The sequence below is a fragment of the Xyrauchen texanus genome, chromosome 25, assembly GCF_025860055.1.
Source record: "Xyrauchen texanus isolate HMW12.3.18 chromosome 25, RBS_HiC_50CHRs, whole genome shotgun sequence".
NCBI classification, from domain to species: Eukaryota; Metazoa; Chordata; class Actinopteri; order Cypriniformes; family Catostomidae; genus Xyrauchen; species Xyrauchen texanus.
In genome coordinates, this window is record NC_068300.1 from 42,488,984 (window position 1) to 42,508,297 (window position 19,314).

Genomic DNA, 19,314 nt, shown 5'->3' on the forward strand with positions numbered 1-19,314 from the left:
TGATCTTGTGGGAGGCGCGGCCAAGGTAGTTTTGAGGGGAAAGATAATCTCATTTGCATCAGCTAAGGCGAGACTTAGAGAAGCCAAATGTAAAGAGCTTGAAGAACAAGTTAAACAGTTAGAACAGAGACATAAAAGTCAACTATCTACAAAAGATCTAACTCAGCTTAATGAAGCCAGGAGGGCCTTGGGAGACTTGCTCACAGATATTACTGAGAGAAATGTAAGATTCTTAAAACAGCGCTATTATGAGCATGGGAGTAGAGCTAGTAAATTATTAGCATTCCAACTTAAAAAACAGATGAGCCTAACAGTTGGACAGAAAATTTTAAATATCAACCCAGATAAGCCATTTCTATATAATCCGGATGAGATATCGGGAGCTTTTGCCACTTTCTATAAGAACTGTACTCAAATATGGACGCATTTTGATGAAATGAAAGGATTTCATTATTGATGAAATATTTATTATTACATTTCATTTTTGATGAAATAATGAAATGTACTGAGACCTTTGGATTTTATTCAGGTTACAAAATAAATGTGACTAAGACAGAAGCTCTCCCCATGAACAATTTAGTTTCCCCACAGATGAAACTTGCTTTCTCATTTAGATGGCCCAGGGAAGGAATTAGGTATTTGGGAATAAATATACCCCCTGACCTTAGTTTATATCAAAGTAACTATTAAATGATAAAATCTGGACTACACTTCCCCTTACTTTAATGGGCAGGGTGGAAGCTGTTAGAATGAATTTTCTCCCAAGGCTCCTCTTTCTTTTCCAAACTCTACCAATCTCTCCACCTAAATCTACTTTTGGTCTCATCTCAAGATTGATATGGCAGGGTAGAAGACCCAGAGTCAGATATAAAGTCTTTCAATTGGCAAAAACTAAAGGGGGTCTAGGCGTACCCAACTTCAAGCATTTACTGGTTAGCGTCACAATTACGTGCAATGATAGTATGGTTATCAGATGACACAAATACAAGATGGCTCAGTATGGAAAAAAGTTACAGTCCTGATATGCCTTTGTCAGTTATCCCCTTTAATAGGATTAAATCCACCAGAGATCTTGTGGGAGAATGGTCGAACACAACATGTGTAGCTTGGAAGGAAATACAACAAATGTTTAATTGGACAGGCGATCTTTCTGTTTTGAGTTCAATTACTTATATTAGAGATTTTCTTCCCTTGAGACTTGATACAGGATTCAAAAATTGGAAACTTTTGAACCTTCATTTTGTACACCAATTATTTAGTAATAACAACTTCAAATCATTCGAACAACTGAGAACAGATTTTAAATTACCAAGAACTGATTTTGTCAGGTACCTACAATTAAGGAGCTTCATACTCAAGCAACCAAACTGGAACAGATTAATAGAGCCCTCCCTCTTAGAACAGTATTTATTACAAATTCAGGGTGGAGAACATATGAGGAAACCAATAACTAGAGATGCACCGATTGCAATTTTCTTGGCCAATTCCGACTTCCGATTTTTTGCAAGTGTGACCTGCCGATACCGATTTTTTTTTGATTCTGATTTTCTTTCTAAGAACTATAATTGACCACATATAAAACAAAGTCTACCTTTCTTCAATGCTAAATTTTATTTTCATAATAAAATAAATTATTAAACATTACAATTTCCCCCAAACTGCACTAAGTTACAGGATCTTCTCTCACTTAAACAACTCTCAAAATAAAGTGCTCTTTGACTGGAAAGAGGTAGAATTAACAATTAACTGCAAATTAATTGCTTTATATAACAGATGTCATTTTCCACTATTTTTATAAATGCACCTTTTTCTCTTTATTACTCATCTAACAAAACAATTCCAAAGATCTGAAAAACTGAAGTGTCCAATACGCTCAACTTACGTTAGATGTCCAAATATCAGTTGTAAAACTGAGCACTGCTTTGGGAACGGCTTGCATACCTGTCAACACTCCCGTTTTTCCCGGGAGTCTCCTGTTTTGTTATTTCTCCCAAAAAAACTCCCGTAATTTGTATGGCCCAAACCACGTTATATGAATAATCAAATCAATATATTATTCACACAATCGACACATCATACACATTACAAATAATTTATGCCCACAATCTGGCAACCTACAACCCAGTTGCGCTGTTGATATCTGCGCAGGCAGTAGACGCGGGATGTTAAATCAAGCATCACTGGTAGAGGGGAGGATAAGACTCAGCTGGTGCTCCAGTGAAAAAAACAAAATATACATGTAAATTGAACAACAGCTGGATGGAAGAATTTAATTTCATATCCCGAAGCCATACCGACAATGCCCACGCCTTTTGCAATGTGTGTCGCACTGATTTTAATATCGGATTTGTATGTATTTAGTATGTATTTAGCCTGCCTCTGCCATCCAGCACCCCCCTTCCCCTCCCGGATTTGTGTACTCAAATGTTGACAGATAACAGGTTGCGTGTGTGACATGACACGAGATTAAACAACTCAGGCAACGCCACGTCGGAAAGTACCTCCTACTCTGTATCGAGGAAATGTATCAGATTTCTGAACCCTCTGTCCTCAACTATGAGGCTGCTGACTTGTGGCTGGCTCTGAGCTCTGGCTAGCTTTAGCCGCTTTCACTTTTTAACTTCTTTTTTAAAATGGGCATTTTCAGCTGGGTGATGGTGTTTTAAATGTCTAATTAGGTTTGTTGATCCGAAAGTTATTGTGGTGGTTCCCCCACGGTTTACTTTGGCCTTACAATTATTACACATTTCGAACTTTATGTATTCTTCACTCACAGTGAAGATCTTCCATGCCAATGACATGTTTACATGCGGCTGTGACATTATTGCCTGCGCCGCTGGCAACAAAATGGACCGGCTTGGAATCGGAAAGACGTGAGGCTGACTGGCCGGTCACCGATCCGGCCGAGCATGCGGAAAATCGGCTAATTCCGATCCCTGGCCGGTCGATCGGTGCATCTCTACCAATAACCAATGTTTATAAAATCATTGCTTCAATGACGAAAGATAATTCATTTTATGTGAAAGACAAGTGGATTAGGGAGCTATGGCTTGAAATAAGTGAAGAAGTTTGGTTGGAGATATGTACTCAGGCTCACAAAGTCACGAACGCCAATTTCAATGGAAGATAAATAACAGATTTTTCAGAACACCACAAGTTGTGGCTAAAATGAATCCGAATCAATCAAGTCAATATTGGAGGGGGTGTGGAGAGACAATGGCTACTCACTCACATATTTTTTGGCAATGCCCATTGTTAGATAACTTTTGGAAATCCATTTTTACATATATTAATAAAGTATTGAATTTTGAATTGATAAGTGACCCTCTGATAGCAATTCTAGGGATGAAACCAGTTGTGATACACAGTAAGAAAAAGATGTATTTATTACAGATATTACTGGTAGCAGCAAAGAAAACAATTATAAAAAAATGGCTAAAAAAAAAAAAAGAGTCGCCAAACCAAGCTGAATGGTTAACAAATTTAAGAAATATTTACACTGTGGAAAATGTACATATTCGTTGAGATTACAGAGGGAACTTTTCATTGAAAGATGGGCACCACTAATGATGGTGATGGAGGACCGTTAGCTAACTATGATTATATCTGCCAGGGGAATTTGTTGAAACAACACATGTTTTGTTTTAAGCTGATGTTTGTGCTGTTCACATAGTTTATTTTAAAGGTTGTTCATTATTTTTATTTCTTCTTTTCCTTGTACTTTTGGGCATATTCTCCTGTGAACTTGACCATATATGTAAGAGCGTGTGAATGTTATGACCCCCTGTACAGGATATTGTTCCTGAGTGGAAGTAATTGCTGTAAAAGGAGATCTGAAGAATATTCAAAATAAAAAATAAGTAACAAAAGAAAAGATTGTTATTTGAAGACACATGAAATTAAATGAGTTTTTTGGCTTTTAGCTAATGTCTGTTCGTTTTTCAGGCAATCTACAGTACAGTAATCTACAGCTAGTTTACTTGATATAGTGTACTTAGAAGTTGACAAAATAGTAGAGGATGACCGATTTGGGTTTTCTAATGGCCAATGCCGATATCCAAAGAGCAGGGGACCGATTGGCCAATACAATGCCAATATCTCACACAGATTAATATAGTAAATAACATAAAATTACTAAACATAAAAATGAATAAACTGTTATTTAGCACTTAATTTACTACATTTTGCACAAAATCTAATAAAACTAATAAAATAAGACTGTTTTAAATGGTCCTAACCCTAACAGATTTTACATTTTAGGCTGAAACCAGTTTTGAGTGAAGATTCGAGAGAATCACTGAACCATTTTTACTAGGGCAAGTTAATTGAATGCTTTATATTTATATAAAAAATAACAATTAATTATTTGAATCATGCCACCGACCCGCACGTTCTGTAAAAAGAAATGTGCTTACCATTAGAGCAATTCAAGTTTGATGTACCACCTTGATGGTTTTATGACTCTGTGGCAGTATTAGGGGCTGTCAACACAACTTCAGCCATACAGACCACACACACCTCATCAAACCAATGAGCAACGCAATTCCAGCCTTCCACTGACCAAGAACAGCAGAATGCAGGGATCTCGAGATGCATTTTTCAAAGTTTTTAAAGTAATTATTATATACTAAATAAGCTTTATTTGGGGCCTTTTTCAGTTAATATTGATGTGCGATTAATTCGATGAATTATTTGCCACATCATGTAATTAATTTGATTATACATTCTTTATCGATAGACAGCCCTAGTTTTTACTGCTTCAACAACACAAACAGCTCAGAATCCATTTGAGAAAATGAAACAAACATCCCTGCAGCGAGATCTCAGGCAAAATGAGTAGCCGAAACAGCAATCCATCAGAAATGAGCACAAGAATGTGTTGTGATATTAACATTTAGTGGTCATTCCTACAATTCAATGGATAAATTAGCCACTACATGATCTGTGAATAATATCTTGAAACTGTTAACATAAATATTATCATATATATTTTTAAATGATATTCATTTTCCCCATCTCTTCAGGGTGGACAATAAATCATGGAACACACAAAAAACCTGTATCATTGTTAGAATGACACATTTACCACAAATTAATACATGTTATCCAGAGAATGCAACACTAAACACTTAATTATGGGCCGAAAAGTAGAAATCTGTTGATTTTTTGTCAAAGAGGATTGATGTGCAGCTCTGGGGACATGAGGAGAGTTGAAAATGTTAATTTCAAAATGGACTTCTAGGCCCACATCCCTGTAACATTGGGCTTTATGCTTTTCAGATTGTAATCCGGTGACATTAAACATAAATATTACAACTTGTAGGCCTACTTAAATGGCACCGAATTGTTGGAATGACCCATAAGTGAAGCAGTCATGCTGATGATGGGACCTACCGAAGACTGTAATGAACTACTTTCCCATATCAAAGCAACACAGCCCAAACTATAGGCCATATATATTCCGAATATGCGATACAAGTAATAAACAACTGGTCTTTAGTGGCTCATTTAAGACGACAGAAATGAAGATAGTATATGAAGTTGAAGAAGACTCTTACTGTTGTTGAGCGGTGTTTTCTTGAATGGATCGCAGTCTGCAGGTGAGCAGATGCCGCTGGTACTCGTGTTTCAGGCGGCTGTTCTCCGCGCACAGGTCAGACACATGCTGCTCCAGCTCAAAGATGCGCATCTTCTGACGCTCAAGCAGCGCCTGCTGCGTCTCGATGATCTTATTCAGCTCTTTCAGGTAACCCGCTGCCTTCGTTGGATTCTCGGTCCGGCTGTCCATTGTCTTCTCATTCAACTACCCTGACTCAAATATTTCCTTTTCTCCATGAGATGATGCGCTGTGATATATGTCAGTGGCTTCACGTGTGTAATACTGACGCTGCGTCTCTTGCAGTGGCTCTGCGCCACTAAGGCGAAAGAAGTTTGTGATCCAGAAGAGGATATTTTACCCTATACACGTCCACTAGAGTGCACTTACAAATGTGTCGCAGTACTGTGCAGCAACACCCCGACTGCACTGCACGCGAGCGACGCGACGCTCCCATTCAGTTAAACGCGACTGTCTACACTGCAGCACACCGCACGCATAAACAAAGTCGTTGATTGGCCGACTTGTTGCCGACGTCACGATTCCACCTGCAGCCCTGACAGACGCGTCAAACGGAAGGACTGTTTTCACCTGGGATGTAACGCGACGCTTCACCTTTTGTTTACAATTAATGTAAGTTGAGACATTCACAACGCTCATTTCAGATTATTACAAGTCTAGCATGCTGATAAAAACAAAGATTAGGCTATTTTTTTATTATGTTAAAGTTTTGAAAAATGCAAGAGCTGACACTACTGTAAACTTATATTCTTCCATTACTAAACATCTAGTTTTGGGTAAGTTACTTAAAAGTAGTAATGCACTACAAATGACTAGTTATTTCTCTAAAATTGTAATCAGATTACTTTCCTATTTACTTCATTGAAAAGTAATCATCTTATTACTTTACTTTTAAGTTACTTTCTAAAACACTTTCCAACTCAACAAATTCAAAATAACGTCTATTTTTCTATCTTGTTCATTGTTCCACAAGTCATACACTCAGCGCATCACATTTCTCCTTCACAATGAGATCATAATTAATGTATTCAATATAAATAATACACAGATTAGCCAAAACATGACCACTCACAGATGAAGCGAATAACGTTGTTCATCTAACAAGATCACATGTCAAGGTCTTTGTAGATTAGATGATAAGGTAACAATCAGTTCTCGTAGTCAATGTGTTGAATGCAGGAGAAATGGGCAGGAGTAAAGACCTGAGTGACTTTGACAAGGGCCAAATTGTTATGACCAGATGACTGGGTCAGAGCATCTCTAAAACGGCAAGACTTGTGGGGAGCTCCCGGTCAGCAGTGGTGAGTACCTACCGATAAGGGTCCGAGGGACAAGCCTCAAACTGGCGACAGGGTGTTGGGCGCCTGAGGCTCATTGATGCGCAAGGGTCTGGTCTGAACCAGCAGAAGGTCTACAGTGGCACAAGTCACAGAAAATGTTAATGATGATTACCGGAGGAATGTGTCACAACACAGTGTATCACACCCTGCCGCGTATTAGGCTGCGTAGCCGCAGACCGATCAGAGTGCCCATGATGACCCCGTCCACCATCAAAACCGCCTGAAATGGGTACGTGAAATGACACATGCCACCTACCTAAACATCATTGCAGGCCAGGTCCACCCCTTCATGGCAATGATATTCCCTGATGCCAGTGGTCTCTTTCAGCATTATAATGGGCCATGCCACACTGCACACATTGTTCGTTAATAGTGTAAAGAACATGATGAAGAGTTCAATGTGTTGCCCTGGCCTCCAAATTCCCCAGATCTCAATCCGTTTGAGCATCTGTGGGATGTGTTGGACCAACAAGTCTGATCCACGGTGGCTCCACCCAGGGTTATTATCGTAAACTAAAATGAAAACTAAAACTAAATGTTAATAAACTTTTTCATAAAATGAAATAAAAATCAACATAATTCGAAAAACTGAAACTTCATGGCACTCAAAAAATAAAATAAAATAAAAATAATCTTAAAAAATATTTAGTTTTTGTTTTTGTTGTAATAATTAAACTTTATCATGAAGATGCCCTTAGGCAGCGATAGCACAGATGGCCTACTGCCCTCATTACACATTAGCAAAGAGAGCAGGAGGATCACAACAGTACATCATGGAGAGAAGAAAAGTAGGTAGAAAACTTGGGTGACCAGCAGTCGTCCCAGTTTTACGAGGTGTGTCCCGTCATTTCTCTTAAAAAAAGCGTAGAATGTCCCAATTTTAGCTGTTAGGCTCACTGATTTTTTTCGTTGAAATTAAATATCCTCAACCATTAAATATACTCAAACCAGCCCATCTGACACCAACAATGATGCCATGGACCAAATCACTGAGATCACAATTTTACCCCATTCTGATGGTTGAACTGAAAATTAACTGAAGCTCCTGACCTGTATCTGCATGATTTTATGCACTGCTGCTGCACGATTGGCTGATTAGATAATCACATGGATGATTGTTGGTGTCAGAGGGGCTGATTTGAGTATTTCTGGGATTTTCACACACAACAGTCTCTAAAACAAAAAGCATCCAGTGAGCGACAGAAATGTCTTGTTGATGAGAGAGGACAACAGAGAATGGTCAGACTGGTTTGAACTGTTAAATTTTTTGATATTAAGGCATGTGCCTTTATTTAGCAATATTTCTTAGGTGGAAGAATGCTGTACAAACATTGGTAATTTGATTTTCAAAGGATAGATTGGTATCAAATATAACACCTAAGTTCTTCGCTGTTGAAGATGATGTAACAGTACATCCATCTAGAGTCAAATTATATTTTAGTGGCTTATCTTTAGAGTTTTTTGGTCCAATATTTAGTACCTCTGTTTTGTCAGAACTGAGGAGGAGGAAATTTCTGGCCATCCAATCTTTTATTTCATTGATACACTCTGCTAATTTGGAGAATTGTGAAATCTCATCAGGTTTTGAAGAAATATAAAGTTGTGTATCGTTGGCATAGCAGTGGAAACTTATTCCACGATTCCTGATAATATCTCCCAGGGGAAGCATATACATGGAGAAAAGCAGAGGCCCTAAAACTGATCCCTGTGGCACTCCATAATTTACTTTTGTCTGCTAAATATGACCTAAACCATGCTAATGCCACTCCACAAATGCCAACATAATTCTCCAGCCTATTCAAGAAAATGTCATGATCTATCGTGTCGAATGCAGCACTAAGATCTAAGAGCACTAGAAGAGAAATGCAGCCGCGATCAGATGATAAGAGCAAGTCATTTGTAACTCTGATAAGTGCAGTCTCTGTACTGTGATGAGGCCTAAATCCTGACTGAAATTATTCGTATATACTATTTCTCTGTAGAAATGAACATATTTGGGAGGATACTACCTTTTCTAGTATTTTTGACATAAACGGGAGATTTGAAATCGGTCTATAATTAGCAAGTTCTCTAGGATCAAGTTGTGGCTTCTTAACTCTTTCCCCGCCAAACACGGAATTTTCCGGGTTTTATGAAAAAACGCTTCCCCGCCAAACACGGAATTTTCCGGGTATCCCTGTTTTAGGTGGTATACGGTAAGGAAGACCCGCACGCATGTTTTGAAAGAGTACGCAACTCTTTGATCAAAGAAACAGACTGCGATCGTCTCAAACATGAAGAAGTGGAGTATGAGAAGCTCAAAATATCAGACATAAACATGCCTTTTTCTCAGCTTTTTGTCTGAAATGTTGTTTTTGACAAAACCTACCTCTGTTCAAGTGGCAATAAAAAAAGAACAAATGAAGATAAAATAAAATCGTTTTTTTTTTGCCTAAAAGCAGAGGCCCAGATCTTTATTTTGATATATAGCATCTTCATATATTCATGGAAGAAAATATTCTGCGGGCCATTAAAGTTTAGCGAAAATCGTCAAAAACCCTGGCGGTGGCTAGCAACTTTTTTTTTAAAAAACGCTGGCGGGGAAAGAGTTAATAAGCGGTTTGATAACTGCCATTTTAAAGTTTCTTGCGACATGTCCTAAGGATAGCGAGGAGTTAATAATATTAAGAAGAGGTTCTGAAATTACAGGAGATACCTCTTGCAAGAGCTTAGTTGGTATTGGATCTAACAAACATGTTGTGGCTTTTGATGTTTCTATAAGTTTTGTTAGTTCTTCATGACCTATGACAGAGAAGGATTGAAGTTGCACGTGAGGAAAATGATTAGACACTGTTTTATGAGGTGCTATGACAGATGATTGCTTAATTCCAATTTTATTTCTGATTATTTAAATTTTATCTGTAAAGAAATTCATGAAGTCATTAAACTTGTGCTGCGATGTAATATCTGGTTCTGTTGAGGCTTTATTCCTAACCAATTAGCCACAGTACTGAATAAACATCTAGGATTGTTGTGGTTATTTTCTATGAGTTTACTAAAATATGCTGACCTGGCAGCTTTTAGTGCCTGTCTGTAGCTAAAGACACTATCCTTCCATGCACCACGAAATACTTCTAATTTTGTATTTTTCCACTTGCGCTCGTTTTTCTGAGCTGCTCTCTTGAGAGCATGAGTGTGATCATTGTACCATGATGCAGGGCTTATTTCTTTAATCGAAGTGGGGCGACAACATCAAGGGTGCTAGAGAAGACTGCATTTAATTTTTTTCTTATTTCATCAAGTTCTTCTGGGCTTTGGGGTTTATTGAGTGTATGAGATAGATCTGGAAGATTATTAGTGAAGCTATCTTTAGTGGTCGAAAGAATATGTCTACCTGAATGATAGCGTGGTGTAGATTGAGTAACATTAACTGATTGCAGCATGCAAGAGACGAGGTAATGACCCAAGATGTCATCGCTCTGCTGCAGAATTTCTATATTATCAACATCAACTATATGACAGAATTAAATCTAGCGTATGATTATGGCGATGAGTTGTTCCTTTTACATTTTTTTCTGACTCTAAGAGAGTTGAGAATATCGATAAATGCTAATCCCAATGTATCATTTTCATTATCACTGTGAATGCTGAAGTCACCAACAATTAAGGCTCTATCTACAGTAACAAGATCTGATAAAAAAAATTCACCAAGGAAATCAGAATAAGGCCCGGGTGATCTATACACTGTAGCAAGGGTAAAGAACGACAGAGATTTTTTATTTATATTTGTATTTGACGGTGTCACATTAAGCATTATTAGTTCAAAAGACTTACACTTATATCCTGTCGTCTGAGTAACACCAAAAACTTCACTGTAAATTGTAGCAACACCTCCTCCTCGACCCTTCAGACGAGGCTCATGTTTATAACAATAACCTGGGGGAGTAGATTCATTTAAACTAATATATTCATCCGGTTTAAGCCAGGTTTCAGTCAAACAGAGCACATCCAAATTATGATCTGTTATCATTTCATACAATATAAATATCCAGTAATATATTCTGTGATCCCCCCCACACAGGGTCTTTCACTCATTCTGTCTTACACCGTCAATCAGTGATTTGATTTACATTTCAATTAGAATTGGTAGAGTTTTGTTTAATGTTGTTAAAAGTTTTCAGAGTTGTGACAAGACTGACTTTCTCAGGCTCCACCTCGCAAATTACAGGACTTGAAGGATCTGCTGCTAAAACACCACAGGACACATCCAGGGGTCGGCGGGTCGTCTAACAGCATAGAAGACAGGTGGTCATAATATTTTGGCTCATCATTGTATATTAGAAGTAAGCATAACCCTATCATGCACTTAAAAATTATTAAATGTATTGAAAGTCAGTTACTAAAATCTAAATACAATTTTCTTTTAAATGTAATGCATGACAATACTGTTTTTACTAAAAAGTTATTACATTACAGTAACAAATGACTTTGTAACTGGATTACACCCAGCACTGTAAACATCTACATTCAATCCATTTTTAACTCTTATGGGATTAACCTAATTTTGTATTTTTTGTATATACTAAGTGTCCAACTTCATCCGCATTCATCCTACATTTATTAGCAGTTTTCTCAAAATTACATTTCTACAAATCGTTTTCAGACACTTAATATCTTATCGGATAAAAAGTGATGCTAAATCAAGTAGGGCTCCAATCATTTATCTAAACTGGTGAGAAATGTTGGCCAACATTCAGGGCAGTCTGCCACAGATTATGAGTGTGAGCAACACCTGCTCACACATTTTTCCTTTGATTTTCAGTGATATTTAAATTCACTATCATGAGAAGCTCAAGTCTACACTCTCTGCTGGCGACTTAAAAAAACAACACACACATTGATCTCTTCTAAATGAGATGTGATCGCAAGCACAACAAATCACTCAGGATTTTCTTTACCTAATTTTCATTTTGGCCATTCACAGATTTGCTTGCATTGACAAAGACATCGGCCTCTTCACAAAGTCAGTTATTAAATAATTAAAAGGTTTAATAAACAAATCGGTTTACTTGTATTTGTGTACCTTTCAAACAAAACATGTGACAACTAAAAAATACAAAATCATTAGACATCAGCACATTGAAGTAATATTTGGCTATGAAATAGTAAGTTACCAGCATTACGAAGATCTAATGTGGAACATGTGCATTAAGAGAATGAAATGAAATTCACTTTCATCTGCTCATGCTTTGCTACGGCCCAATATCTTGTATCAAGTTTAGAAACAGAATTCATACAGCTTGGACATCAGGAGTTTGAGAAAGTAAAAACAACAGAGAGTAGGTGATACTTATAAAAAGCATATTTATTCTTAAATTACAGATTGCAAAAGCATAATGTAATTAAAGGCTGTTCTTAGATCACAAGCTATTATTAACTTTAACTGAGGAAGGTAAGCGTGACAGAGCAGACTCACATTGTCCAAGGCTCAGAAATGGTTTACATCCACAGATTAAACAGTCAAACATTACGACAAATCATAATACCTCATTGTGTTCAGTGCTGCATTGTTATATGGCTCTTAATGAGGCAGATATTAGAAGAAAAATGTCTGTGTCACTAAGACGGAAGCATTTATTTCGTCAAAAACGGTCACATAATGTGGAATGAGAGCTCACAGTAATAAATGGATCAGTGTAATGTATGTATTGTTTGACTGGTACTTCATTTGAGCAGCAAACAAGTAACTTAAGTCAATCAGTCTTTCATAATCCCTTTCCATCTTCTACAGCATTTGAGTAAAGCCCTTAAGCTCATTTAACATTCGTTTCACATCAATAACTGAAAAAGCTGCACTAGATCAACTCAGAGTTCTTCAAACTCTTTGAAAGTTTCTCAACATGTTTAAAATCAATAATAAATTAAGATGACTGGCCATTAGTTCCTGCATAAAGACCTTTTAAGAGCACTTTGGACGGACTCAGTGGTTGCACTTTCACAACATAACATGCTACGTATTTTACCAAACCACAAGCTCGCATTATTTTAAAGGTTGTCCTGAGCGTCAAAAACAAATCAGATTAAAATGTTTAACAGCGCAAATGTTGCAAAATTAGAATGCCTCAAACAAAGAAAACTGTACTGAAAAAGAAAAAAAAGCTATTGACTAACTAAAGTCCACACATAACAATTCAAACAAGCACAAAGCAATATGCAGCCTAACAGTCAGCTCAGATGTGTTGGCAGCATGAAGAAAAGCTACTGAAACATGTCTTTATACTCGTCCAATCACTGGGAAGGCACCGTGTCGACATCGTCAGGTTTATCTGGAGTTGTAGTCAGGTGAATACAAGTGTAATCTTGGGCTTCTCTTCACTTCTGAAGATAAACTGCTGTAAAAAGGGCTTTCAGACAGTTTAGCTACACCTGAGCGGGAAAATAAAACAGCAACATGTACAATTACAAAACAACACAAAATCAAAAAATGTATTTAAGAGTTGAGGTTTGTTTAAACCTGCGGGGGGCGGAGTCTTCTGTATGAATGCAGGATGATTGACAGGTCTCGGGGAAAACAAGACATGGCACACTATAAAAACAGATGAATAGTTCAAATAATTCAGTCATAAAAAAACAGTAATGAAATGAACTGTTCATGATATTGAATAGCGGTATGGAGTATATGGAAGTATTTACCAATAATGACAACAGCCGTAGCAGCCAATAGAGCAAATAGAGTGAAGAACATCACTTGATACGAGTCAATAAACTGCTGAAACAAATTGGCTCCATCCACTGCTTCTGTCATATGTGCTGTAAGAGTAAAGCGACATGTGTCCATATTCAAGAGCACAATTAAATCCACTAACAGCTGTGGTCAAATCCTGCCCCTCATTAACTTCTAAACAATTCTATTAGATCTCTGAATATAAATATACTGCCAGGATGATGTTATAAACCACAGGTCTCAAACTCAAGGCCTTCCAAATTCCACAGAACGTCTCACTGACCAATCAGTTAGTGCTTTCCTAATGAATATTAATGAGCCTCTGGCGAGATTCTTAAAGGATTAGTTACCCAAAAATGAAAATTCAGTCATTGTTTCCTCACCCCAGTTTGTTATAACCCTATATGACTTTCTTTTTCTTAACACAAAGGGAGAAATTGTGAAACAATTGTTCTCAGTGATGTCATACAATGACCGTTTATGGTGAACAGCTCTTCACAATTCAAAAGGACACAAAAGTAAACGCAGCAAAAAAAGAGATGTCCCTTTTTCAGGACACTGTATTTTAAAGATAATTTTGTAAATAACTTTACAGATCTTTATTGTAAAGGGTTTGAACAATGTTTTCCATGCTTGTTCAATGAACCATAAACAATTAATTAACATGCACCTGTGGAATGGTCATTAAGACACTAACAGCTTACAGACGACAGGCAAATAAGCTCACAGTTATAAAAACTTAGAACACTAAAGAAACATTTCTACTGACTCTGAAAAACACCAAAAGAAAGATGCCCAGGGTCCCTGCTCATCTGTGTGAACTTGCCTTAGGCATGCTTTATGGAGGCATGAGGACTGCAGATGTGGCCAGGGCAATAAATTGCAATGTCTGTACAGTGAGACGCCTAAGACAGTGCTACAGGGAGACAGAAAGGACAGCTGATTGTCCTCGCAGTGGCAGACCACATGCAACAACACTTGCACAGGATCGGTACATCCGAATATCACACTTGTGGGACAGGTACAGGTTGGCAACAACAACAACTGCCCGAGTTACACCAGGAATGCACAAGCATTTTCATTTATGGGTCAACTAATCCTTTAAGTGCAGATCGACACTTTACTATCCCATAATGGCACAGGAGCTGAGGAAACTTTACATATGAAATCCTGAATTAAAGGAAGTTGCTTAAAGGAATATTCTGGGATTAATAAAAGTCAAGTTCAATATATAGTATTTGTGGCATAATGTTGATTTCCACAAAAATGTATTTTGAAAGCACAAATCGGGGTTACACTGAGGAACTTACAATGGAAGTGAATGAGGGCAATTTTTGGAGGGTTTAAAGGCAGAAAGGTGAACCTTTTTTAATTGAATAAAAGCACTTACATTAATTCTTGAGACGTGTTATAGATGTGTTTTTTTAAAGAAAAAAAGGGATAAATCAAAATAAAGTTTTGTAGTAATCAACATTAAACCATAAATGCTGATGAATGAGCTTTACTTTATTTAACCCGGAATATGCCTTTAAATGGTGCCTGTTTAGCAAAACCAGAGTAGATTTTCGCAGTTGTAGTGATAACATCATATATTCGGGTCACGAAACAGCGGCCAAATTCCTGGATGAAGTGTGTCTTGAATCCATTCATACTACTCGCATGCATACCTAAAGAACGTGCGGTTTATAGACTACTGCCGTTGTGTTAGTGATCAACCTCATTTACACTGGACTCTGATGTTGGTGGGATCAATGCTGGGGAACCTTAAATGTGAACGCAAGCCAGAGAAAGAATGCCTGAGAGTTTGATCCCGGGATCAGTAACATTACCAGGGTCAACGTGTCTGTGTCAACAAAAGCAGAGCCGATACCGTGATACCGCCGGTGTGTGTCGTAGTGATGATGTATTTATCATATGAAAGAGAAAGTTGTGTACTGAATAGAGATTCAACAATTTCACAGTGTACCATCGTTTAAAAAACATACAGCTATCATAAACAGTTGGCATTTCTTTTTTCATTCTAGCACCAACAATCATCCATGCGATTATCTAATCAGCCAATCGTGTGGCAGCAGTGCATAAAATCATGCAGATACGGGTCAGGAGCTTCAGTTCATTTTCACACCAACCATCAGAATGGGGAATAAATGTGATCTCAGTGATTTGGACTGTGGCATGATTGTTGGTGTCAGAGGGGCTGATTTGAGTATTTCTGGGATTTTCACACACAACAGTCTCTAGAATTTACTCATAATGGTGCCTAAAACAAAAAGCATCCAGTGAGCGTCAGTTCTCCAGACGGAAATGTCTTGTTGATGAGAGAGGACAACAGAGAATGGTCAGACTGGTTTGAACTGATAAAGTCTACAGTAACTCTGATAACTGCTCTGTATAATTGAGTTGAGAAGAATATCATCTCAATGCTGTTCTGAGATGCGGGTTGGAGCTGTTTTGGCAGCACGAGGAGGACCTCCACAATATTAGACAGGTGCTTTTAATGTTGTGGCTGATCGGTGTATATGTGCAAATAAAGTCTGAGATGTACAGTAGCAATACTTTAGGTATTTAAAAATGTAAAAACTAAAACTTAGGTTAACCAAATGATGGTTACCCAGTTTGAAATTGTGATGAAAAGAAGAATAATCTCCGTGAACAACATGGTGAAGATAGGTAGCTAGGCTAATTAATTATAGCTCCCCTTAAATAAGAAACACAACCAGATACAGTACACTTTTACCAGTTTTGTAATGAATCAATATATCTTTTTGGGTAAACTAACTCGCCACAGTGTTTGCAACCTTCTGATAGGCCAACTGTTTGTTCACACATTTATTTTCTTAACCCTATAAAGGGCAAGAACATAACGATACAGAACATTTATTTATTGCTTTTTTCCAAAACATTAGGTTCCAAATGATAGATTTCTATTTTTCTCAACATAGTCTTTATTTTCATTTTACAGCTGGTAGAAATCATGCTTGAAAAGATTCCTCGATGCTTAATCACAGCGCAACAATGAGCAAACAATCTGTATATAATACATTTTATTTGAAAATTAAACAAATCCCTAACAAATAAACGGCAAATGAATAAAACATTTTGATTGTAATAAATAATAATGTCTGAAGGATGTTCTCTTTATTTTAGAAAGGAATAACTAAATTACAAAAGTGATTACTGAATCAATGCACAACTGTTGCAAGGCATATCACACAGAATTATTTAATATGAATAAAAGTGGACCTTAATGCAGTGAATGTTTGTGTTTGTTTTTTGACAGATTTTTCTTTAATCTTTATTGTTCTTGGGAAGCATTTCAGTTTCAGTTTCAAACAGCATAAAAACAATAAAATTGCAAATTTTATTGCCAAAAAAACAAAAAACATCAGGGAGAGATCATCCGTGCAGACGATGAAATTAAGATGGAGTTAGACACCACTGTCATAAACAGAATAAAAAGTGGAACAAACCTTGCATAGAAGGGCTGATGGCTGCTACACGCATGACAGATACAGGTATGTGCAGCACCTGATCACTGGACGCACTGCTTATAGACACAGTCGCAGAGAGGGCACCCTCCGGCTTCACCAATCGAACTGTGTATCTGATGTAACTGGGAACGTCCTGGGAAACTTCCTTCTCATTTATCAGGATCACAGGAGAACTGCTCTTCACCTAAACATGAGAAACAGCCAATCACAATGACATTACAAACACTAAACATGTGAGGCATCCACTACCAGTCAAAAACTTGTGGCACACACCCACTTATCATTTATTCGCAATAAATGTTATATTTGTGCATCTTTAAAGTAGTCAACATTATGAGGTGCATCCCGAGATACTTCTGAAACGGTAACCCATCCATCCATGTTTATTAAAATTTTTGTTTTTCTAAATCTGTAAAACTTATTTCAAGCATTTAAGCGTAAGCCTGTAGATCAAAGATTTAGAGAAGCATTGAAGCATGAGAAACATTTCATTAAAATGCGTCCAAACTTTTGACTGGCTTTGCATGAACAAAACCTTGCATTCAAATGAGCAGAATAAGATGTCAGAGCATTACATCTAGTTGTTGCAGAGCAGCTGTAGTCCCATATACGGTGAACTCAGCGGATGGGTGCTGGTTACTCAGGATGATATCAGTCTGATCCGTATAGATTCCTGGATTGACCGGCAGCCGAACACGGATCTGTTGTCCAGTGAAGTGACTGCCCTGTACAGCAGCTGACACCTCCACATCCGTCATGGACATACTCAACACCTTCAACTGCTGATCACTCATGCCTTTAAAACTCAACACACAGCTGTAGAAACCTGCACATCACAGGAGAGGACAGTCACGGCTTTAAACATGCCATTGACTTGTAAATTAAACATTTTTATATACAGTATAATCATATAAATCAAAATGAGCTTAGAAGTGCTTCCAAATGAAGACATTTCAAATACTTTACATTTTTATGAATTTTTTCAATGCAAAAATTGGCTTTAGAAATCAATATATTGTTTTATTTGATTAATATTTACTTTCACATCATTGCACATACACCTTTCACTGGCCTACTCAAGACGCATTCAATCTTGAACTAGTAAAATTCCTTATGAAGAAAATGATGTACAGTATCCTATGACTTATTTTAAATCACACAAAATTAATATATATAATTGAATTAAAAAAGTAATATCTTATTAAATAATGGCTGCATGAAAGCTCCTGTAGAGAGACCTGTGCTGGTGTCAAACTCTGTGTGCGTGTGATAGACGTCATGAGGGGAGAAATCCACAGCACTGCTGGTGAAGTGAAGCTGGCAGCTGATGGAGGATTCTGGGTGGAGCAGACTGATGCTGTGTGACTGAGAGGAGGAGCAGCTGCCTGAAGACACAATATAACAGTGTGTTAGAAGACTGCATTAACCAACCAAACACTGATGTAGAATTCCAAATGCGGTTCTGTGTTTTGACTAGAGGTAGGCCAACAGAACGGTTTTACGGATTAATCAGTCCAGATACAGTAGATGCTTTTTTGAACTGTTATCAGCAAAAGTCTTTGATTTAATATTTTATTCCAGTTTTAATGGATAGGATCTACATTATAACAGCAGCATCTAGGGGGCGACAAAAACAATCACAAGAGCTTTTTTGCAGAAAAAGGTATTTTTCCATTTAACTCTAGCGCCAATACTTCAGATGCCGCCAAAAACTGGTTTGGAAACACTTTTTGTCAAGAAAATAGGCATTAACACAAATGAGAAGTATGATGACTGCATACAGTACATCAATCATAATGTCAGTGTGTTACTGCATTACATAAATCACACAAAAGTACAAGAAACAAAGAAAGCACAATTCTACTTGCATTTAATGGAAGCACAAACATTATGCTTTTATTCTCCATTATTTCAATGGTGTAAAAAAAGTCTCCCTTTTGAAAATAAATAAGAAATCTAACAGAATTACAATAATTAACAGAATTATAAACATGATAAAAAAAATAGCATGTAACTGTAACATGTTATATAAATAAAGCATGTTAGTTTACATGTTAAATGAAAAATAACATCAGCTGTGTGAGCTTTTGAAGTAATGTCCTGTGATTATTTACAGTTAATATATACTGTAGGTGCACGACAGCACAGCCAGACTGCTCCTGT

At 37.3% G+C, this 19,314-nt stretch overlaps 2 protein-coding genes across 3 annotated transcripts in view; both read right to left on the reverse strand.

The window, feature by feature from the left end:
* Positions 1 to 6,000, reverse strand: part of iqsec1a (IQ motif and Sec7 domain ArfGEF 1a) — a 193,549-nt gene extending 187,549 nt beyond the window's left edge. Inside the window, exon 1 of the mRNA XM_052091690.1 lies at positions 5,559 to 6,000. Within this exon, the coding sequence (XP_051947650.1) occupies positions 5,559 to 5,788 (230 nt within the window). The 5' untranslated portion in view covers positions 5,789 to 6,000. The remainder of the gene's footprint in view (positions 1 to 5,558) is intronic.
* Positions 6,001 to 12,324: 6,324 nt separating this feature from the next.
* Positions 12,325 to 19,314, reverse strand: part of LOC127618981 (nuclear pore membrane glycoprotein 210-like) — a 54,016-nt gene continuing 47,026 nt past the window's right edge. For both annotated transcript variants that reach the window (XM_052091687.1, XM_052091688.1), the window contains exons 35-40: positions 18,390 to 18,536; positions 17,727 to 17,977; positions 17,131 to 17,335; positions 13,630 to 13,746; positions 13,451 to 13,522; positions 12,325 to 13,362 (exon numbers count right to left, since the gene is read on the reverse strand). In XM_052091687.1, coding sequence (XP_051947647.1) covers positions 13,259 to 13,362; positions 13,451 to 13,522; positions 13,630 to 13,746; positions 17,131 to 17,335; positions 17,727 to 17,977; positions 18,390 to 18,536 — 896 coding nt within the window. In that variant the 3' untranslated portion in view covers positions 12,325 to 13,258. The remainder of the gene's footprint in view (positions 13,363 to 13,450; positions 13,523 to 13,629; positions 13,747 to 17,130; positions 17,336 to 17,726; positions 17,978 to 18,389; positions 18,537 to 19,314) is intronic.